General features: G+C 43.5%; 1 protein-coding gene across 2 annotated transcripts in view; it reads right to left on the bottom strand.

Moving 5' to 3' along the window:
• RIF1 (replication timing regulatory factor 1) overlaps positions 1-24019 on the bottom strand; it is a 310912-nt gene that overhangs the window by 35587 nt on the left and 251306 nt on the right. For both annotated transcript variants that reach the window (XM_069225212.1, XM_069225211.1), the window contains 3 exons: positions 3462-3539; positions 3211-3326; positions 2670-2823 (listed from right to left, as the gene is read on the bottom strand). In XM_069225212.1, the coding sequence (XP_069081313.1) occupies positions 2670-2823; positions 3211-3326; positions 3462-3539 (348 nt within the window). The remainder of the gene's footprint in view (positions 1-2669; positions 2824-3210; positions 3327-3461; positions 3540-24019) is intronic.

A 24019-nucleotide genomic window follows, 5' to 3' on the forward strand; every position in this document is an offset into this window, starting at 1 on the left:
CGTTCCGAAACTCGGAGCGACAGGAACACGTCCGAACCCGATGGCGGAAAAAAAACAATCGAAGATGGAGTCGACGCCCATGCGCAATGGAGAAAAAAGGAGGAGTCACTCAGTCCCGTGACTCGAAAGACTTCTTCGAAGAAAAACAACTTGTAACACTCCGGACCAACACCAGATGGCGAGCTATTGCAAAACATGCGTATCTACAGCGACAGATGCCATCGAACTTATTGTTACTAGATCAAAGTATTATTCTCGTAGGAGGAATCACCTTTATATTGGTGCTGGAGTTCAAAATGCTTATAATTATTGATAGAAAATGTTGGTCCGATATAAGTGCCTGCAGAATCCCTGAATTGACGTTGTGCAGGGGTCTGCGGACCACAGGGCTAGAACTGCTGAGGTACACAAAGGCCTCACTGCCATTGATCAGATGGTCTGTATTGACAGTAAGAGTAAAGCGATCAGTTGTCTCAGTGCTTCTAACTCAGTGGTGAGGCCATATGTCTCAACCTAGAGTCCGAGCAATAATGACGAAGGTGGTGAGGTCATGGTGATGGCATCAATCCTTTCAACAGCAAGAATGTATGTGCTGATGGTTTTGACGAACGGTGGAAACCATGCAGTGATCGCAGTGATTTATTTTTCACCTTTCCTGTCAACTGATCACCTTCTGGAGATGTTCTCAGAAGAACTTGCCTCCCTACCATTGAAATGGGAGAGTTCCGACTTATCTGTGGGGCATGTTTGATTTTCCCTTCTTGGCTCTCAGATCCTCAAGCTTGTCTCCAAGATGAATGCCTTACATGTTTTTATAGGCATTTTCTGGCAAAAAAATCACTGACAAAAGAGGGAACGCACACCACACAGAACTCGTGCGCATTGTAGCAGCTTCTTTCCACACACGAGGGGTATCAGAAAAATACACATGCCATTTTGGATAAAAAAATCCTTCAAAAACGCAGAAGAAATATTTTACACTCTAGCCACTCTAAAGATGTACAGTCAATAAAAGAAATATGACAGTGAGCATTTCCCCCTCAGAATAAGATATGGAAACACCTAGTGTTCCCAGATCCCTGTCACAGGAGCCAGAATTGAGAACTAACTATTAGGCAACTGCCAGTACAAGGCATCATAGATAGTGGAAGCTTCTGAAGCCTTAAAAAGACTGCACATGTATACCTCTTACTTTAAAGCCTTTCCATAATGGTAATGTTTTCAGGTGCTGTAATGCAATCTGAGAAAGGTTTCTTTTTCTCATGTTTTTAAAGACAAACTCGGGAAACGATCATTATAGGTTTTCAGAAAGTGATCAGCAACATAAGATGTTGTTTGCTTCACCCTTTCTGCTTAATTTTGGATCATGCTTAAGAGACAATGCTGGATTGTTCCTTGGATTCCAAAAGCAGTGGGAATTAATCTAATGTTTACAACAGTCAATGAAGAGGCTAAAATGTAGAATCAGACTACAAGAGGAGAAGGTAATAACATGCATGTATCCCTTGTAGAGCAGTAGTAACAGACATACTGGAAGGAAGAGTAGAAGAAAATCACAGGGAGCACTACTTCTACAATGCAGGTGCCTTCATGAAAAAAATGGCAGGCTCTGAATTTACCCTTGTTGACAAAAAATTAGCAATGGATAGTTGTAAGGAAATGAGTGACCTGTACTTAAATCCCTTACATTTGCAGATGACATGGTCTCTCTGAGCTTGGCAAATTTGCTCGATTTAGGCGCATAGGTGAGTTTTGGGGTTGTGATTCCCAATAACATGGAAAGGAACCATTGCCAATGATGTCCTTACCTAATAGCAACTAAGCATATAATGCAGCCACGTCTATGAAAAGAAGACTATTGACAAACTCACCAAGGTGTAGACAGAGCTTAGACGAAATCCAGAAATCTACAAAGAATACACTTAAGTAAGCTTCTGTCTTTAATACTGCTATGAGCCAAAGCTGTCAAGTCCAACTATGGAGTCATGGTTAAAGTATGTTCATAAGTGAGCCAATGTAGGTCATGACTAGTAAAAGGAAATAAAGTAAGGTCAGGGGAATTTAAGCAAATGGAAAACACTACTTAATAAAATTTTCATCCGATAGCAGGTTGGCCTGAGGAAAGTGCAACATTCCTATGCACAGAATTACTAAGTGTACTTTGGATCACATTTGCACAAGGGAAAACTTGTTACTGTAGGGTAGACAGACCATATATTTTTCTCACGTATTGTAACCACACTCATGGTTCACCTCCATTATTGTTCACAGTGAGAAGATGTGGGTCAGATAGAAATTGCAGATTCGTAGCACAATTTACATTTACCTACCATGGACTTATTAAAAAATAAATTAAAAAAAAGATTTAATGATATGAGTGATGAAAAGATCGCTCTATTGCACAGTTCATAAACACCACCAATATATATGAACTAAGTTCACTGAAAAGTTAAAAAGCAATCTATTGAACAAAATATCAATTTGTGATCTATAATAAATCATGGTTGGTCTACATTTGCAGGAGCAAAAAGACAGGGCCATATTAGTTTCTAGACTGACAATAGGCCAAAATAAGTTGAACAAGCACATTACAAAATAAAGTTCATGCTAAGAAACAATTTGGCTGCTAGAACTATAACAGTGCAAATACTTGATTAAAATGGGAGTACCTGCTGCTCATGGAAAACCCGAAGAGCTTTTTTAACTGTTGAAATCTTAGGTGAACGAATTGGAAGAGTTTTTATCTCTGTGATTGTAAGTGTACTCAGGTCACCAATTGTCTTAATATTCTTTGCTCTTATGAGCTGTCCAAGACCTCTCGCCCTAAAAAGGAAAGAAAAGAACATGAATTCTGCATGCTTTGAACACATTGAAGTATTACACAACTACTAAAATAACAAGCTTACATACAGAAAAGGTAACATCTGAAATGAAGATGCTAAAGTCAGAAAAGTACATTCTAAAACAAATTCTATACAAAGGCAGGAAAACGTCCTTGTTCTATAGCCTAGGCATAAATCAAAGCAGTAACACTGTGCAACACAGTTAAATCTCCTGCCATAGTTGAGGAAATCTTGCTGTATCCATATCACAAAGAATGACCAGTCAAAAAACTAGAGTTAGAGGCGCATTTTTGAGAACATTAACACTGCTCAGAGGATAAAAAACGATGGCACTTACATAGAAATAAAATAAATAAGGTGTCCTTACCACATATTCGAAGTAATTTGAGGTAAAATGATGTCAACTGGTGTTGTACAGTTTATAAGTGCAGGGTAAACGCTTTCTTTAGGAGAGGGAAGAGATTCTTTAGCCATTTCCGTAATCTTTAAAAAAAAAAAAAAAAAAAAAAAGTTCAAATTAAAAAAGCAAAACAATAATTGCGGTTAACTATCAATTCTACAAGAGCTCGTTCTGAATTACCAAATATTTTGTTTTAAAAGATCAAAAATACATCATACCAAGCATTTTTTTGAGCTCTTCGGTCCTAGGCTGCGTGATCCAGGAGAAATGAATCCTTTGGTTGGAGTGGTAATAAGCTGCAAAAGAAACAACTGATTTTAGTTTACATGTTTGAGATAATCAATATGTTCTCTTTTGCCAGTCTACTTTGAATTTAATTTTCCCCAATAGTAAACTGTTGCAAGTGCTATGTAGTCATTCAGAAGAACTAACTTAGATGAAGATAAACTAAGCCAGCTGTATCACAATGCCATTATACATTTGTATATAAAAGAAAAGAAAGGCTGTGCTGCAGTTTTATTGTAAAGTGCTTTACTGTAGCCCCTGTCACAAACTGTTCATACAATTGATAAGCTTAAAGAACATGTTACTTACCTCCAGTAATGCTCTTTCTGTTAAACCATTTAACTGTAGATTCCTCACCTTTAGAATATTCCTTAGGCACCAGACTGGATCATGCAGGTCTCACAGTAGAGCTCAAGCGTGCAGCTAGGTAGCATCGTCTGGCTCAGTACTGACCTTGCTTTGCCTAGGAAGTGAGAGCAGCGGTGCATATAGGCTGGCCCCCTGGCTGCCAATGTCAGTTTCTTGATAGCACCCCCCTACCCAACACTTTTCCCCTCTCATCCCCCAATACAGATAACAAAACAAGTACATGTCCCAGTGTGCAGATCTCTAATTTGGGACATTCTGAGATGATGTAGGGACTGTTACACAGAACAGGGTGGTGAGAGGGCAATGAGGAACATGCAGTTAGATGGAATATCCACCAGAAAGAGCTTTAGAGAAAGCAAGGTTTAACAGCAGATTAATCACGATCAGAATAGATACCAAAGCAGTACCTTTACAGGGTGAAGGGACTGTGGAGTGGGCCCGACCAAAAGTCTTGCAGGACAGAGCAGGCAAAATCCCAGTCCCGCTTGACCTGGCTGTCAAGACAGTAATGCTTTTCAAACACGTACATGGTAGATATTAAGAAGAGGCACTCCAGTACGACAAGCATCAGTACTTTGTGTAAAAAAAAAGCTGCTTCGGTTCTACACACCAGACTGTTTGGGGGAAAAAAAGGTGGTATAGGGAGGCTGCACCAAGCCAGCCTTGAGCTACTAGTGAGGAGCTAAATTGAGCATAATGAGGAAAATGGCATTGACATACAGAAGACTTAATAAGCAGCTGTGTATGGGCTTGAAGTGGTACACATAAGGAACTTCAGGATCAAATTAAGATTCCATGGTGGCATCACATATGGTTTGGAAGGTGACATGTATGCCAAACCTTTAATAAACCATATCACAAGAGGCTATTTAAACAAGTCAGCTAGTCAGGATAACACAAAAAGGCCATAAAGGTTAACAAATACCCTTTAAAGGTGTGCACTCCAGGACCACGCAGGGCCAAAGATAAAACAAACAAACCAGGTTCAAGTGTAGAATCCTGCTCTGCTGCTGCGACCAAAGAGCCTCCAGAACGGATAGCCTGACCTGAGAAGAGCTGCGTATGTTTAGAGGTTCCGGATAGTGCACACTCCAATCCAGAGCCACCACGATGACTTGGGCCTGGTCGTTCCTGATCTTCAGAACTTGGGGCATGAGAGTTAGTGATGGAATGGTGTACAGAAGCCCTGTCCTCTGCTCTAGATTGAATGAATCTCCTAGAGAAAGCATTATTTGGAACTTCAACATGCAGAAGTTTTGACACTCAGCGTTCTCGTCTGGCATAAATATATAGCCAGGGTTCTCCACACTGTGAAAGATGTCTTGCACCACCTTGGAATGCAGCTGTCATTTGTGATCAGCCACGCATAGCCAGCTGACCTCATCCACCCCAGCATTTAATGATCCTGCCAGTTGGACAGCCAAGTAAGAAGGCCTTCAATACCAAGGGGATGATAGATTTATATGGAGCCACCTCTCCCAGAGTACAACTTCAAACCAGGATGCATCCATCACCACAGTCAGCCCCTGGGTGAGGAAGGAAGATGGGTCGGTCACTAGATAGATTGAGGTCAATGAGCCACCAATGCAGATCTTTTGCAGTTTTCTCTGAAAGCTGTATGACTTGAAAAATGTTTCTTGGGTGCTCGGTCTACTGAGACTTCAGATACTATTTTAGTTTTTGGTTTGTTGCTCGAGAACCCTCAACAAGGCTAGAAGGTTTGCCATCATCTGGATGTCGTCCATGTTGATTCTGGAGCCCACCAGGAAAAGTGATCATTTCCAAACCTCTGAAGATGGGCAGTGGCTACAACCATTACTTTCATGAACACCCTAGGGGTTGCCAGTAAGGCAGGATGGGACAGCAAACAAAACACTCCTGGGATTTCTTGAACTACAAGTGACATCAGTGGGACTGCAGGACAAGCAGGCTAAAGCACACATGCTGCATGTCCAATGCACCCATCCAGTCGCACAAATTTAAGGCAGACAGACTTTGGGACAGTTTGAGCATTTTAAATTCGTCCTTCTGCAGGAATGCATTCATTGGGTGAAGATCTAAAATAGCGTAGTGGGCTTTGTTCCACTTCGGCACAAGCGAATAGCAGAAGTAGCAACCAGTCCCTGCTTCCAAAGCCAGCACCCTTTCTCTCGCTTTGGGCAGAAGGGTCTGTACCTCTTGGGAGTAAGGTGGGTAGTTTGAGTCTGCCTCCCACAAGATGGCTGAGTGCTGCTAATGGCAAACTAAAGCAGTTTGGAAGCTGATGCCCCTGAGTTGGTGGAGAACTGAGAAAAACACAGTCACTGGTGACCGGAGCAATGTTTGCTTGATCCCAATTTGAACCCTATAATCTTCAGTGGGGACATTGTTCCCTTGCATGCTAGAAAAAGGATTTTAAAAGAATGTGTCAGCCGATGAAAGGAAGTGGAGCTCTGCATCTGCGTTCAGACGCAGAAAGGAACTGACATCAGTGTGCAGGGGTGGAACTTATGTCAGTAAGCTCCTTCAATTCCAGGGCAGAACGCGGCCAGTACATTGCTGCACAATGCTGCCTAGTGGTACATGAGAGAACTACTATGAAACCTTTCGGATCCCAGTCTGCCGCCTAGGGAATATGCCAAAGTAGAGGAATCTGCTGATAGAAGTATCCATTAGAAATTATTTTACCAGATAATGTTTCCAGAAAAAATAGGCTATGATGAATATTAATTTCATATTCTTCAATGCCCAAAAAAGCCTATGAAACTTCAGAGTGAAAGTAAATATAGCCCGCACTTGCAATAAACTTTTTAAAGGTCTGCCCCTGACGAGGCGCACTTCAAATGATGCACTGATTGCATGATGTATGAAATTACCTTATTCAACTTTGTTACATTAAAATCTACAAGAACAGCTAGGATTACTTCTCCTTAAAGATTGCAAATGCCCTTCCATAAGCAGGCATTTGCACATTTCCATCTTGATTCTACATTTGTTTGGTCCTTTTCTTTGGGAAAAAAAAACCTAATGTATTCTAACGAAGAAACATTAGTAGAATAAATAATGTGTGGCAGAGGAAGGAGAGACATATCCTATAAATGCAGGGGAAGGCATAAACCCCAAGAGGCTTGCTACCTTTGACTTTAATCTTTTAGATTACTTTGTTTCTTCTAGGCAGTACCACCAGGATACATGTGTAGCATTTTCTGCACCAGCAAACAAGTAGCCCCAGGAAAAAGTGCCACCTGCAGGCAGTGCACACTCCTCTTTCAACACGTCAGTCAGTCAAACGTCCTATGAACAGCCTGGGAGAACTCCAACAGCAACACTGTTCTCATCTCAAAGCTGGCGAACTCCCAAAACCTACACCATACTAATATTATTTCAAAGAGGAGTAGACAAAGAAAAAAAGATGGTGGGCCAAAATTCAAGCACATCTCAGTCATAAAAATTTGAGAAGGCAAAAAAACTGTTTTGTGGAAACCTGGAATCTGAATGCAAGACTACTGCCGCTCTCTTTCAGGGTCAACATTATATATCAGACTTGTATATAGACTGAACACAAGTGTACTCAGATTGGAAAAACGCCTACATCTTTAACATGCAAACATCTGGAAGCGGGTGGGTCACAATGCTGGTATGGTTATAGAGAAACATGAAGGGGGTTGGTAAGACCCAGGTATTTTCCATTCCATTTCAGACAGATGTCACTGAAGCTTATGCAACCCCATGAGGACACAGTATTGCCGAACATGGCAGACAAACTGGTAACATACGATAGACAGGATATGGGAAAAGAGCCCCAATTATTTTTGGTGCAGAGAATTTATTTTTTACGTTGGTATGTCGTCAATGTGGACAGAGTGAAACTGGGAACTCTTGCCAAAGTAATGTAAAATGGATTATAACTCTGGGAACCAATCACTTTTGACGGTCCAAACTGAAGAGTAAATGAACTAACACATCAGTCTAGCAATGGCTTTTGACGTCCCTCCACTTCTAGTCCCTTACAAAGAAAACCGCAAAGCAAAGATCCAGTTGAGAAATTATAGAATTGACAGATGAGGAGGATATCGCGGCATAGGCTATTTCATGTGACAACATTTTACAGTTGAAGGTAAACATTGTGTGAAATGAATAATTTAGAAAAGAATTATCTGAAAACGTGGAAAATGGCAAAGAACGATATGTATGTCCAGGGATCCTCCTTAGCACATAAATGACCTGATGGACCAACTATCACTGTGTTGCACTCTGGTACTACGGAGTTCGACTGCGCTAACATTATTGCGGTTTCCCATCTACATGAGGTATATATCTAATGACAAAAGGGATAAGACAGCAAAACAACTGAGCTTTGAAACCAACGTGTTAATTTTCTACGATTTTTTGATATTCATATACACTTAAAAGATTAAATTTAGTTTTTAACATGCACTTGTGAATTCGAAGATGCCTCTCAATTTAAAAAAAGCGTTTCTCCAGGCTGAAAAGTCGGAGATTTTTCAGTGATTGTTATTAAACTGTGTGCAAGAGAAATACTCCATCCAGATAAGAGCACGAAATCTGCAAAAGGTGCAAGGCCGGCCAGTACTTAGAAATCAACAATTAACATTACTAGCAACGAGCTCCCCCACCTCAAAGATAAGAATGATGCAGAGTGAAGTTAAAGGAGCCTAGAGACAAACAGAATCACGCATTTTAATCATTAGAGGAAAGTTAATCAGGCAAGAGACTTTTGTCCTTTTAAGCAATCCACCCCAGAATCCTAAGTGAATACAGGACGCACATGTGCGCGGGGTAGGGCATAGAAAGGATGGATTTGTGGGGAGTGGACGAACAGAACTAACAACACAACTCTTATAACCTTATTCTAAAGTCCATCCACTGTGATCTCATGCCTGCAAAGATTTCCCAACATCAAAATTCACAATGGGTCCACTCTCTGCCCCAAAGGCTCGACTTAAGCAATTGTTCAGAATAATCTGACCAAACTGACTTTTGTTCTTGACCTTTGGTTCAACACACAGTTCATAAAAGGCATAGATCCTAGTCTAAGTGGCCACCTTGCAGATCAACGAAATTGGAACCAGTGGTAAAAAAGTTACAGAACATGCCTTTGTTTTAACACTATGCAACACTGCCCTGCGAACCCCCTGCCCCCACCCTACTGGTGGAAAGATACTTTCTAGGTGACATTTTAGTGTAACATCACCTATGGGCTTAGCCCATAATCACAGATGAGAGGTAATGTCATTCTTCACATCAAGCTGAACTTGAGACCCTATATCCAGTTGATCAAATTATTTTGCATAAAAAGGATTAGCAAAGTATGTCAACAACTTTGAGCCCAATCATGTGTAGCATACACTAACTTGCTCAGCCAATCGTTCTACACCACCCAAACTCTACCTAGAACAGTGGCACCGGAAAGGGTATTGAAACGTTTTGACTGAATTCTTCTCGGTTCAACAACTGTGCTGGTAAAAATCAGACGCCTCCTTCTAAAGTGCGAAAATCAACTTCATGTACAAGGTTTAAAAACATTGCCCTTCCTCTGTTGATCTAATGGTGAATCTCTAACGCAATCCTGTAGAAAAGTGGAAACGTGCAGTAGTTCTCCTAAATGTCATTGTAATTTAAATTTTATTCTAGAACAAAGAAAGAACAAAGTATATCTCTGGGCAGAGGCTAGGAGATAGAATAATGACGTTAATTAGCAAACTACAAATTGGCAACAAGAAAATACAAAAACATAATTAAAACAGTATAATAGTGTACTTCTCCTTCCATAATCCAATGCCAAAAACGGCTAACTGCTTGTGTGCTGCTTTCGAGTAAACTTTTCATTCTGTTGGCACAACTGCGAGATTATCCTGACCAGCATGCTCACAGATTTAAGTGCAGCACTGGAGAGTACAAGGATCAATTCTCGTGTGGGGCTGTGCTGGTACGGAAAGTTGCTAAACTCAGAAATTATGTAAACGAATTTCTGTTGGACCAGGCAGAAACTAATACGACAGTTAAGCATGGTGAGGTTTGCCAAGATTTGTGCACAACTCCTTGAATGAATATAATCGTAATAAACAAACGCATATTGTGGCATTAGGAATTCCTTTATCTTTAAACACTTTAAAAAAACATCATCCTTTACACATGACCATTTAAGAAACAAAGCCAGCCCTTCACATTAGTGTAGGAGAGAACAACCACATTGGCGGACAATCAGCTCCATCACAGAAAGACGTTAAGTTCCTTTTATGGTGAGTTAGAGGTTTAGTCGTTGGCGACCATGTCATTCACACTAGCCATCTGTTTTGGCATAGGTCCTCATTGAAGGAGAGAGTTCCACGGTATTTGAAAACAAAAAAACAAGCTGTGATGTTATCTCTCTACATTTAATCCTAACTTCTGCAAAATCTGGGAACAGGACCTCTAGGATATCATAAAATGGAAGGGAAGTTTGTTAGCTGCCAAAAAGCCCACAATGGAGGCTGATATAAATCATAGGCAAAAAAGTGTTCAGGAATTTGTGGTAAAGGCAGAAATTAGATTTTCAATGATGATCACATCAGTATAGAACACGGAAGAAAAGCATGTTGAGCCCACTAACCCCCGGGGCACCCTGGGAATGCTCCCGGAAAATCGGTCAATATAACATCATCACCCGCTTAGGTGCCTCAGAAGAATCCTGATGAAAATGAGCCCTTACAAATAAGGCGGCCCGCTGTGAACATGACTCATACATATGTTTACAGTGATGGAAAAGATTAATAGAACAGCTTACCGAAAAGCACATGCGGATGCAAACAAGCATAGATGGTGCAGAGCAACTTCAGCACCTGCTTTCAGGTAAAGTGGAAATCTCCAAGATCAAACGTTATTGAAGCTGGACTTTTGCATCAAAACAGTGAGACCGCAGTATAAGGTAAGCGTGGAGAGTGAGAAAGTGGGTCGTACTCTGTATTAAGATCTGCTACCCACTGGCCAAGAAGCAACCCTCTGACGGTTTGCACCCTCATTCTACCCAAGCTAAAGCTGCGGCCACTGCTTTAGCATGCAGAGTTCCAGTCCTTGATGAGTTGGCAACGTAGGAATCCCTGCACAAGTTTACCAAACATTTACCAAACACTACTGCCTGGGCAGTCAGGTCCATAAGGACAGGCACTTCGCCTGCTTGCTCCTGCAGGACTTTCTAGTATGAACTTGGCTCGCAGACCCGCCTCTTGGGATGGTATTGCCTGGGTATCTATTCAAAGGTAAGGAATCTGCAACTGGAAGTATATATCAGATGAACAAGTTAGTTACCTTTTTGTAACGTCTTAGCTCCTAGAAACAATATCTAGTTGCAGATTCCTTACCAACCCACACATCCTCCCCGCTCTGCAAACTGATTTCAAGGAGCTGAGACTCCACTTTCAAGGCCTTAGCTTTGACGCACCAGTAGCTAGTTTCCTTGAGGCTCTGAACTTCTGGTGTGGAAAGTTGTGACAAAACAGAGCAACAGGTTGGAACTTAAGTAGGAAATGTAATGTCATAAGCTGGCGCGAATGCCGCCACTGCTGGGAGCGGAGCTAAAGGACACCACATTATGACACGCAGGGGTACTGTTCATAAAAATCTCCAGATCCAGTGTGATGCCTAGGGAAAATTCAAAAGTAAGGAATCTGCAACTAGAAGTCTATCAGATATGGCAGACAATTAACCTTTAACAGTGCCCAGAGCAGATCCCTGCTTGGCCAGAGAAAGAACAAACAAGAGAACTTAGGATAAGGGTGTAAAAAGGGGATTGATAACCCTGGATGTACAACATGGCACAAACTTGTGCCAATGGTGTAGGTGTATACAGTCTTCCTGGAGGGATGCCTGGCTGCCAAGAGAACATAACAGACTTAAGGAGGTAGGTCAAAAGCTCCCAACTGTTGCAGTTCAATCTCCAAGCATGAAAGTGGATCATGCACAGGTTCAGGCACAGGATATCCTCCAGAAGGGGCAATCTGAACTGGGACAGACTCATGCTCAGAAGCTTGCGGTATCAGACTCTCTGTGAACAAGCCAGATCCATAATGACGACTTGGGCCAGGTCATTTTTGATCTTCTTGAGGACAATGGGCAGGAGTGGTATCAGTGCAAAGGCTTACAGGAGGCCAGAGCTCCACTCGAGAAGAAGTATGTCAGAGCAACAACCGCTTTGTAAACTACAGCATGCAAATCTGCTAACATTTCAGGTTCTAAGCGGTGGCGAAAAGGTCTAACCAAGGCTCTCCCCACTGTAGAAAGATATCTAATACCCCCTTCCTAGTAAAGATGCCATTCGTGATCTGCTAGACATCAACAGCTGAGTTTGTCTGCTCTGGCGTTCAGAGAGCACACTATGTGTTGAACCACCAGGGAAATGCCCGGACGTTCTAGCCATGTCCATAGGTGCAGGGTTTCTTAACAGAGGGTTTGCTACCCCGTCCGCCCTGTTTATTGCAGCATCCCACTGCAGTGGTGTTGTTCGTCAACACTTGCACTATCCTTCCCTTGATAGAAGGAAAAAGGCTTTCAATGCTAACAGGCTCACCTGGCGAGAGCCAGCAGGTTGAAGTGAAGCCCAGATTCCACCAGAGACCAGAGAACTCTGATCTCCACCTCTACTTGATGGTCACCCTAGTCCAAGAGTGACTCATTGGCATTAAAGTCAGCTCCAGTGGGGGAAGAGAGAGTGATCTGTTGACCTAATCGTGGTTCATCAGCCACCACTGCAGGTCTTTTGCAGTTCCCGCTGAGATCTGGACCAGGTCGGAGAGATTCCCAAGATGCTGTGCCCACTGGAGCTGCAGGTCCTGCTGCAGACCCTCATATGCCAGTTGGTATGTTTCACCAACAAGATACAGGAGGCCATGAGGCCCAACGACCTCAGTCTCACCGAAACCTAAGACGGAGGTTGAAACATTGGAATCATAGGCTGAATATCCTGGACTCTCCATTCCAGAGAATAGGCCTTAAACTGAACTGTGTTCAGAAGAGCCCCAATGAAAGGAAGCATCTGAGAGGGAGTCAGGTGTGACTTCGACACTTTTGATAATTAACCCCAGCAAAGCAGGAGATTCCACCACACTATAAATCAGAGACGAATGTCTGCGGAAAGCCTGCTTTCACCAGCCAAATCTTTGAGGTAGGGGAAGACTGCCACCCCGGACTACTGCAGATGTGCTGAAATCACAACCATCACTTTTATGAACACCCGGGGGTGCTGGTAAGGCCAAAAGTGAGCACAAACTGCAAGTGCCTCTGGCCCACCACGAGCTGCAGGTAATGCCTGCTTGCTGGCAAGACAGGGTTGTGAAATATGCATCCTGCAAGCCCAACACCACGATCCAGTCTCCAGGGCAGACAGGACCCAAGCTAAGCTGAACATTTTGAACTTCTTTTCAGGAAGAAATTGAGAAGGCGCAAGTTTAGGATAGGACAAATGTATCCCTACTTTTTGGGCATGAATAAGTAGTGCGAATAGCAACCATGTCCTATTTCTGATGCCATCACCCTCTTGATGGTTCATTCGGCTGAAAGAGCCACCACTTCCTCACACAGCAAGGAGAGATGGTCCTCAATCAGCTGGTCCTAAGTGGGTGATATGAGTGGAGGGGTTTCCCAGAAGGGGATGAAATAGCTTTTCTGGACTATTTGCATTGCTCTTCTGTGGAATAAGGAGGAACAAACAACACTTTACTAGACAGTACAAAAAATTTAGGTACTAGGCCAAAAGGAAGAGAAGGAACCAAGCTAATTCACTGCTCCACCCCTACTATCCCGAAAATACCTTAAAGCAGAGTCTGCCTGTGCACCAAATAAATGGGCACCATCAAATAGCATTGTTAGGAAATGTGGCCTGGACTGGCTCTAAAAACCCAAGGTATGTAACCAGGCCCAGTAACATGGCGTAACTGAGGAAGCCATAGTTTGTGACACCGTCTGCCACCACACACGCCTCCACAACATAGGAATTTGCCACAAAGCCTTAGACTGGCTCACCACCTTCCTCACCGACCAGACCCAGAGAGTCCGCCTTCCACTCCAACACTAGCAAGATCACCTGCTGAGTCCCCCAAGGGTCCTCCCTCAGCCCCACACTCTTCAACATCTACATGATCCCCCCCTAGCCAACATCCTCCGAGCACACGGAAACACTATCCTCTCCTATGCAGATGACACCCAACTCATCCTCTCCCTCACCCGCAACCCCACCACCGCCAAAACCAACCTACACGCCGCTCTCCTCGACACCGCCAACTGGATGACCACTAACCACCTCAAGCTCAACTCAAACAAAACCGAGATCATCATCTTCGGCCCCAACAAAACCACATGGAACGACTCCTGGTGGCCCACCGCCCTAAGCCCCGCACCCACCCCGCAACCTCAGCATCATCCTCGACCCCTCCTTCTCCATGACACAGCAAATCAATGCTCTAACCTCCTCCTGCTTCCACACATCCGCACTTAAAAAAAAAAAAAAAAAAACAAAAAAAAAAAAAAAAATCCTTCAAATGCATTCCCCCAGAAACCAGAAAGACAGTCACCCACGCATTCATCAGCAGCAGACTGGACTACGGTAACGCCCTCTACGCCGGCACAACACTCAAACGCAAACTCCAGAGAATCCAGAACACAGCCGCACGCCTCGTCCTTGGCCTCCCCCGCCACGAACGAATCTCACCACACCTCAAATCCCTTCACTGGCTCCCCATAGACAAGAGAATCACATTCAAGATCCTCATCCATGCACACAAATCCCTCCACAACACCGGCCCAACCTACCTCAATGAAAGAGTTAACTTCCACACTCCTACACGCAACCTCCGATCAGCCGACCTCGCCCTAGCCATAGTCCCCCGCATCCAACTCACCACCATAGGAGACAGGTCTTTCTCCTAACGCGCCCCCAAAACCTGGATCCCCCCCCCACCTCCCCCACGTAAAACCAAGGACCTACTGGTCTTCAGAAAGAACCTCAAGACATGGTTGTTCGATCAGTGACCCTCCCTGCCCCCCCCCCCCCCAATTCCCCTCCCCAGCGCCTTGAGACCCTCACGGGTGAGTAGCACGCTCTACAAATTTTTTTTACTGATTGATAGCTCAACCCACAGAGTTAGTGGTACCCATGCCACAGCAAATTATTAGTTTAGCTCAGGCTGGCCATCTTGAACCGCAGGAGTAAGCGTGCTCCTAATCTTTTGTAAGAGTTGGCAAGATGTTCTCTAACGAGTCCCATAAAGAATGAGAGAAGTGTCCAAATACACAAGTTGTATTCACAGAGCATGGAGCAGAACTTGGAGGAAAAAATATGTCTACCACAGACTTCTGGGCTCTCTATCAGATTGGACATGTAAGAGTGACTCAATATCATAGGATACTTTGCCACTAACATTCAATGAGTAGGTTGTCCTATTACACAAGCCGTATCACCAGGGGCAGGTCTGTGTCAGTGGGAAATAGCCCATTTAACAGGGGGCACTGTATCAGGCTTAGCCCAAGCTAACAAACCATCATGTAGGGCTTTGCTATAAGGAAACACTGGTTCAACCAGTTTGGCTTTGATGGAAGACATCAATTAGAGGATCTGAATTCCACTGAAGGAAGAGTCCGATCCAACACTACCACAACCATTTTCAGCATGTCTGCACAAAGGGAGCTCGCCTCTGTAGCAAGACGGCTGGAGAAGAATCCAAACCACTAGCGCAGCTAGTTCAGTTAACCAACTGTCCTCTCCATTAGGTTCCTACTCTTCTACCACATCTCCACCATCTCCCACAGTAGGCTAAACAGGAGGGAACTTTTGTGGAGTAAGATCGGGGATAAAAGGCATGACTGACTCCATTCCCAACGTCAACCAGCGTTGAGAAGGCGATTCCACAATGTGGATGTCAACTTCAGACAGCAGAGAGGGATTCAACTTCGATCTGTGCCACCAGGTGAGTCAGCTGATCAAATACTGGCCCGAAGGTGGAAACCTGGAGGGGCTGTGCGCCAGTGCTATAAATGCTTCGCCAACTGACAATGAAGGCCTAAATGAAACAGAGGGCACACCTACTGGCGTGGACACAGTCCTGGCACTCGAAGGCAGCATGAAAGGAATCATAATATTCATGCATCTGGTCAAGAGTCGCCCTGTCCTCTGGAAAGGAAGGGAGAGACGCAGGAATGGTGGGAGGTCATTTGCAGTGAAGTCGGCAACTGTTGTGATATCTACCACTTTTTTGGAGAATTTCCTCTTAACGTCAATGAAAAAAGCAGCGGACATCAATGCGAGAAGGAGATCTTAATTGACCGACAGACCAAGACAGCTCCAATATCCGAGACGCCACAAGCTTCATTTGAGCTTTCGGTCGAAGCTCACAAAAGGAGTCACACTCTTCGGTGTCATGGTGCTTGCTCAGGCACCACATAGAAATTGAGTGGGAGTCCATAGCCAACATTTGTCCACCACAGGATTTAAACTCTACTAAAGACATGGAAGAAGCACACTGTGAGGTATGACAAACCTCAAGGTAGGCCGCAAACGTGGTGGTCTCCAGATCCAGGCTCGTGCCTGGGGAGGATTCCAAAGTAAGGAATCTCCGGCCAGATGTCTATCAGATAAAAAGGATTACCTGATACCAAGGCAAAATATTCATCCATAATTATAAGTTGTTTAAGCAACATCCACTAACACAAAAGCCTTTTCTAGTAAGGGAAGTGCTTTAAGGAAATACAGTGAACCGTGATCTCAGTTTGCCCCACTGTTTGCAGTATAAAAACTTGTGCACATTTCTGCAAAATTTAACAATTTGAGGCTACTTCCAATGCTCCCAAAATTGCTCACTGGCTAAATGCAAATACATGCAGCAAGACTGGAGATTGTTTTCAAAATAAAATCTCCACAAACAATTGCAACTTAATTTTTTTTTTGTGCTAAACTACTGTGCAACTTTAGTTTCCCTGAATCATCATTTTGTAAAGCGTTAAATGCATGCCATTTTCATTTTTAAAGTAAGCTAGCTAAGTACATACCATACGCAAATATGGTTCATTAGTGTAGGCTTACATCTTTCAGGAACTCAGACCTACTTATAGAAGGCCTGGAAATCGCACTTCTAGCAAACGTAGGTAACGTCCATTTTCTCATAAGAAAATATGCACATGTTTTTTTTCCACAAGTGAACATCTACTAAGCAAATCCGAATTCACTTTCCCTACATCCCTCTTCCAACCATAAAAAGGTTTTACACCTGCCTCTGTAAAGAGTAAATGTCCAAGCCTTTTGGTTATGGAAAGAGACTGGAGACGAGTTGGTGTATACAGTAAACAAAAAAAAAAAAAAATCAAGATTGCAGGTGAGCACAGACTCCTTGCATTCCAACCCTGGAACTAAAAATTCCAGCCTCCTTCCAGCCAGTGTACATACATTTACAGAAAGGTGGCAATATCAGAACCCTGCAGGAATTCAGACTGATATAAAATGAGCTCAGACATAATAAAATAAAACTATTGAAGCTTTCAAATAACTAGAACGTAGCCATAATTGGTAACCTCCCTACATGGCACTAAAAAGGAGACATGAATTCTTTTTTATTTATTTATTTGTACATGACATTTAAGAAGCAACCTGTCCCTCGGACTAGCAGACACTTTCACAATTAAAAACATTCCAGTTATTCAATTGAAGCATAAGGCTTCTTCATTTCTACTGAAGGAATAGATAACAAATATATAATGAGATCTCTGCACGTAAAGATGGATTCCAAAAACCTGAAATATATGGGATCTGGTCAAGAGAAAATAAATCAAGTACGCATCCCGAGAGCGTCCTTCTCATTAAAAAAAACAAAAAACAGTAAACCTTAACAGAACGCCTATATTTCATTTTCTTCTAGCTACTACGAACAATATTAATAGAAAAACATTAAATGCCAATTGTACATGGGCTAAAATAGAAAGCTCCACAGGCCTAAAAACAAGTACTTTCAGGTTTTGCAGTAGCACACCAGACTGCACACTGAAATTTTATTCAGCCACATTCAGTAATCTAGTACATTTATATGGCACTTGGACATCACCTCTGCTATTTCTAAGTGTTACAAACAGCAGAAGCAACTGTAACCTAATTTAATTATACTCCACTGACCGATCTGGGAAAAATGGAGACATTAGCTGGCCTTGCTGTGATTCAAACTACTTATCTGCATATCCCGGGAGCTGTCAGTAGCGATTCTTTACACTCACTGAACCAAAGCATCAGTTGATATATCAAAGACCACCCTCCCAAAATTTAATTTCCATTCCTGACCAAGTTCTTTTGGAATGACAGGTGTCCTTTCTGCATTCAGGTATAGCTTTTTCTCATCTTTTATAACAAGTACTAATAAACTGGATAGAATTTGTTACTGACCAAAAGTTTGGTTTTAATTGCTAGATTAAAAAAGCCATGACTATTTTGCTACATCAGTAAAGAGAAGTGAAAGTCATCTGGGACAGAAATTCAGAACAAACAGTTGACAATGAATCATGATCTTTGTACTTTATCAAGTGCAGACAGATTAGAGTGACCAGCATACAACTCTATATTTAATTATTAATTGAAGTCTACCACGCAACAGGACAACCCTTTGCATATCTCCTGCCCCCTAGATGTGGCCCCAGTCTAGAGGTGTCAGTCACCACAGCCATGAGACTTAACACTATCATTTTTAACCTGCAATGCCTAACCAGGAAGCCATACCACCAGATGAACATTCTGCACTGTCAACATAACCATGGTTATGTTCCTCCTTCTGATCTTTCAGCTCAGAGCTCATATACTATTGCTCAAAGGAAAACACCTGCGTCAAGTAATGAAAATGTCACTTACCCAGTGTACATCTGTTCGTGGCATCAGTCGCTGTAGATTCGCATGTTTTGCATAGCTCGCCATCTGGTGTTGGGCCGGAGTGTTACAAGTTGTTTTTCTTCGAAGAAGTCTTTCGAGTCACGGGACCGAGTGACTCCTCCTTTTGTCTCCATTGCGCATGGGCGTCGACTCCATCTTCGATTGTTTTTCCCCCGCAGAGGGTGAGGTAGGAATTGAATTGTAGTAATAGTGCCCATGCAATGGAGTGACTAAGTATGTACCTATTTAAGGTTGAGATGATACATATACAAATAGTTGAAGGTAACTTCCAAACTGCTACAGGCTCCCGGGGAGGCGGGTGGGCACATGCGAATCTACAGCGACTGATGCCACGAACAGATGTACACTGGGTAAGTGACATTTTCAGTTCGATGGCATCTGTCGCTGTAGATACGCATGTTTTGCATAGACTAGTAAGCAGTTATCTCCCCAAAAGCGGTGGCTCAGCCTGTAGGAGTGGAAGTAGTTTGAAATAATGTTCTTAATACGGCTTGACCTACTGTGGCTTGTTGAGCGGATAACACGTCTACACAGTAGTGCTTGGTGAATGTGTGAGGCGTAGACCATGTGGCTGCCTTACATATTTCTTGCATTGGGATGTTTCCTAGAAAGGCCATGGTAGCACCCTTCTTTCTGGTTGAGTGTGCCCTTGGTGTAATGGGCAGCTGTCGTTTAGCTTTAAGGTAGCAGATTTGGATGCATTTAACTATCCATCTGGCTATACCTTGTTTTGATATTGGGTTTCCTGCATGAGGTTTTTGAAATGCAATAAATAGTTGTTTAGTCTTTCTGATGTTCTTTGTTCTGTCAATGTAATACATTAATGCTCTTTTGACATCTAATGTATGTAGTGCCCTTTCAGCTACGGTATCTGGCTGTGGAAAGAACACTGGAAGTTCCACTGTTTGATTTAGATGGAACGGTGAAATAACCTTTGGCAAAAATTTAGGATTAGTCCTTAGGACGACCTTATTCTTGTGTAGTTGTATAAAAGGTTCTTGTATTGTAAACGCCTGAATCTCGCTTACTCTTCTTAGGGAAGTAATGGCGATGAGAAATGCAACCTTCCAGGTTAGGAACTGTATTTCGCAGGCGTGCATGGGTTCAAAAGGTGGACCCATAAGTCTAGTTAGGACAACATTTAGGTTCCATGAAGGAACAGGTGGTGTTCTTGGTGGTATAATTCTCCTAAGGCCCTCCATGAATGCTTTAATGACTGGTATCTTATATAGGGAAGTTGAATAGGTAGTCTGCAGGTATGCAGATATTGCTGCAAGGTGTATTTTAATGGAAGAGAAAGCCAGGTTAGATTTTTGTAAGTGAAGCAAGTAGCCCACTACATGTTCTGGAGTTGTGTGTAAAGGTTGTATTTGATTAATATGGCAGTAGTAAACAAACCTCTTCCATTTACTTGCATAGCAGTGCCTGGTGGATGGCCTTCTGGCTTGCTTTATGACTTCCATACATTCTTGGGTAAGTTGTAAGTGCCCGAATTCTAGGATCTCAGGAGCCAGATTGCTAGATTCAGCGATGCTGGATCTGGGTGTCTGATCTTTTGGTTGTGTTGTGTCAACAGATCTGGCCTGTTGGGCAATTTGATGTAGGGTACTACTGATAGGTCTAGCAGCGTTGTGTACCAGGGTTGCCTTGCCCAAGTTGGTGCTATTAATATGAGTTTGAGTTTGTTTTGACTGAGTTTGTTTACCAGGTAAGGAAGGAGAGGGAGAGGAGGAAAAGCGTAAGCAAATATCCCTGACTAGTTCATCCATAGGGCATTGCCTTGGGACTGTTTGTGTGGGTATCTGGATGCGAAGATTTGGCATTTTGCGTTCTCCTTCGTCGCAAACAAGTCTATTAGAGGTGTTCCCCAGAGTTTGAAATAGGTGTTCAGAATTTGGGGGTGAATTTCCCATTCGTGGACCTGTTGGTGATCTCGAGAGAGGTTGTCTGCGAGTTGATTTTGGATCCCTGGTATAAATTGTGCTATTAGGCGAATTTGGTTGTGAATTGCCCAACGCCAAATTTTTTGTGCTAGCAGGCTTAACTGCGTGGAGTGTGTCCCCCCTTGCTTGTTTAGATAATGCATTGTTGTCATGTTGTCTGTCTTGACGAGAATGTATTTGTGAACTATTATTGGTTGGAAAGCTTTTAGTGCTTGAAAAACTGCTAGAAGTTCTAGGTGATTTATATGCAGTTTTGTTTGATGTACGTTCCATTGTCCTTGTATGCTGTGTTGATCGAGGTGTGCTCCCCACCCTGTCATGGAAGCATCTGTTGTTATTACGTATTGTGGCACTGGGTCTTGGAGAGGCCGCCCTTTGTTTAAATTTATGTTGTTCCACCACAGAAGCGAGAGGTAAGTTTGGCGGTCTATTAACACCAGATCTAGAAGATGACCCTGTGCTTGAGACCACTGTGATGCTAGGCACTGTTGTAAGGGCCTCATGTGCAGTCTTGCGTTTGGGACAATGGCTATGCATGAAGACATCATGCCTAGGAGTTGTAATATCATCTTTGCTTGTATCTTTTGTGTTGGATACATGCGTTGTATGATGGTGTTGAAATTTTAAATTCTTTGGGGACTTGGAGTGGCTACTCCTTTTGTTGTGTCTATTATGGCTCCTAGGTATTGTTGTACCTTGCACGGCAGAATGTTGGATTTCGTGAAGTTGACGGTGAACCCTAGTTTGAAGAGGGTTTGTATGATCTGATTTGTGTGATTTGAGCACTCTATTAACGAATGGGCCTTGATTAGCCAGTCGTCTAGATATGGGAACACATGTATTTGCTGCCTTCTGATGTGTGCAGCGACTACCGCTAGACATTTGGTAAAGACTCTTGGTGCGGTTGTTAATCCGAAAGGCAGTACCTTGAATTGGTAATGTATTCCTTTGAATACAAACCTTAGGTATTTCCTGTGCGATGGGTGTATTGGTATATGGAAATACGCGTCCTTGAAGTCTAAAGTTGACATGTAGTCGTGTAGTTTTAGCAATGGTAATACTTCTTGTAGTGTGACCATGTGAAAGTGGTCTGATTTGATGAATGTGTTCACTATTCTGAGGTCTAGGATTGGTCTCAGCGTTTTTTCCTTCTTTGGTATCAGAAAGTACAGTGAGTAAACTCCTGTGTTTATTTGTGTGTTTGGCACTAATTCGATTGCATTCTTTTGCAATAGTGCCTGCACTTCTATCTCCAGGAGATTGGAAGGATGTTTTGTCAAATTTTGTGCTTTTGGTGGTATGTTTGGAGGGAATTGTAGAAATTCTATGCAATAACCATGTTGGATAATTGCTAGAACCCAAGTGTCTGTAGTGATTTCCTCCCATGCTTTGTAATAATGACTTATTCTTCCCCCCACTGGTGTTGTGTGGAGGGGGTGAGTGACATGTGAGTCACTGCTTAGTAGTAGGGGTTTTGGGGCTTTGAAATTTTCCTCTATTCCTAGGGAATTGCCCTCCTCTATATTGTCCCCGAAAACCTCCTCTGTACTGTCCCTGGTAACTGGACGGTGTTGCCTGTGAGGTGCTGGCTTGTGTGCTCTGACCCCGAAACCCCCCTCTAAAGGGTGTTTTACGGAATGTGCTGTAATTCCCTCTGCTCTGCGGGGAGTAGAGTGCGCCCATGGCTTTAGCAGTGTCCATGTCTTTTTTGAGTTTCTCAATCGCTGTGTCCACTTCTGGACCGAACAGTTCTTTTTCGTTAAAAGGCATATTGAGAACTGCTTGCTGAATCTCTGGTTTAAATCCAGACGTTCGGAGCCATGCTTGCCTTCTGATAGTTACAGATGTATTAATTGTCCGTGCAGCTGTATCTGCAGCGTCCATGGAGGAGCGGATTTGGTTGTTGGAAATGGTCTGTCCCTCCTCAACCACTTGTTTTGCCCTATTTTGTAGGTCCTTTGGCAGATGGTCAATGAGATGTTGCATCTCATCCCAATGGGCTCTGTCATAGCGCGCAAGTAGTGCCTGGGAGTTAGCGATGCGCCACTGGTTTGCAGCTTGTGCTGCGACTCTTACCAGCTGCATCGAACTTCCGGCTTTCTTTATCTGGGGGTGGTGCATCTCCAGATGTGTGGGAGTTGGCCCTTTTTCTAGCTGCTCCTACAACGACAGAGTCTGGTGGCAGCTGTGTAGTGATGAAAGCCGGGTCTGTAGGAGGCGCCTTATACTTCTTTTCCACTCTTGGTGTGATTGCCCTACTTTTGACCGGCTCCTTAAAGATTTCTTTTGCGTGCCGGAGCATAGGCAGGCTTTGGTAGGAGCTGTGGGTGGAGGAGAGTGTGTTGAATAAAAAGTCATCCTCGACCTGTTCTGAGTGGAGGCTTACATTGTGAAATTGTGCTGCTCTAGCCACCACTTGAGAATACGCAGTGCTGTCCTCTGGTGGAGATGGCTTCGTAGGGTATGCCTCTGGACTGTTATCTGACACTGGGGCGTCGTATAAGTCCCATGCGTCTTGATCTTGGTCACCCTGGCTCATGGTGGTGTGAGCTCGGGAATGTGATGGAGTTTGTGCTGGTGAGACGTTAATCACAGGTGGAGGAGAGGGTGGTGGGGTAACTTTTTTCACTACTTTTGTTTGTGGTGTTTGTTCAGTTTGGAACTCCAATCTTCTCTTTCTTCTAATAGGGGGAAGGGTGCTTATTTTTCCTGTCCCCTGCTGTATGAAAATACGCTTTTGCGTATGGTCTACATCCGTTGAGTGTAGTTCTTCCTCAAACCTATGCTTTTGCATTTGGGAGGTTAGCGAGTGCTCTTCTGTATAAGAGCCTGAAACTGGGTCGGTTGCAGTTTGTTTTGGCACCGAAACCCTGTCTGCATCTTTTTTCGGCTCCGAGGTGACTTTTTCCTTTTTCGGGGCCGAAACCTCTCGGCGTCGATCTTCTTCGGTGCTGCTGTCTCGGCGTCGAGCCGTGTCTACACCGGTATCTCTGTGTCGATGCTTGTCTCCAGCACTTTCTCGGTCCCGAGAAGGCTGCGTGCCGGTGTCTCGACCGGAGTCGGACGATCTCGGCACTGTTTGGGCCTTTTTCGGTGCCGACGGTCGGTCACCGAATTTATGGGTCGAGCCATGGCCTGGTGGCAGTGGCGTCCCCTGGGCCTTGTAAATCTTCTGAGTGGTTTTCGACGTCCTACTCACGGTTTGTGTATCGTCGAATCCTTCGGAGTCCGATTCTTGGATCGAAAAGGTTCCCTCCTCTTCTTGTTCCTCGAACTCCCGGTGGGCTGT

The sequence above is a fragment of the Pleurodeles waltl genome, chromosome 3_1, assembly GCF_031143425.1.
Source record: "Pleurodeles waltl isolate 20211129_DDA chromosome 3_1, aPleWal1.hap1.20221129, whole genome shotgun sequence".
Classification (NCBI taxonomy): domain Eukaryota; kingdom Metazoa; phylum Chordata; class Amphibia; order Caudata; family Salamandridae; genus Pleurodeles; species Pleurodeles waltl.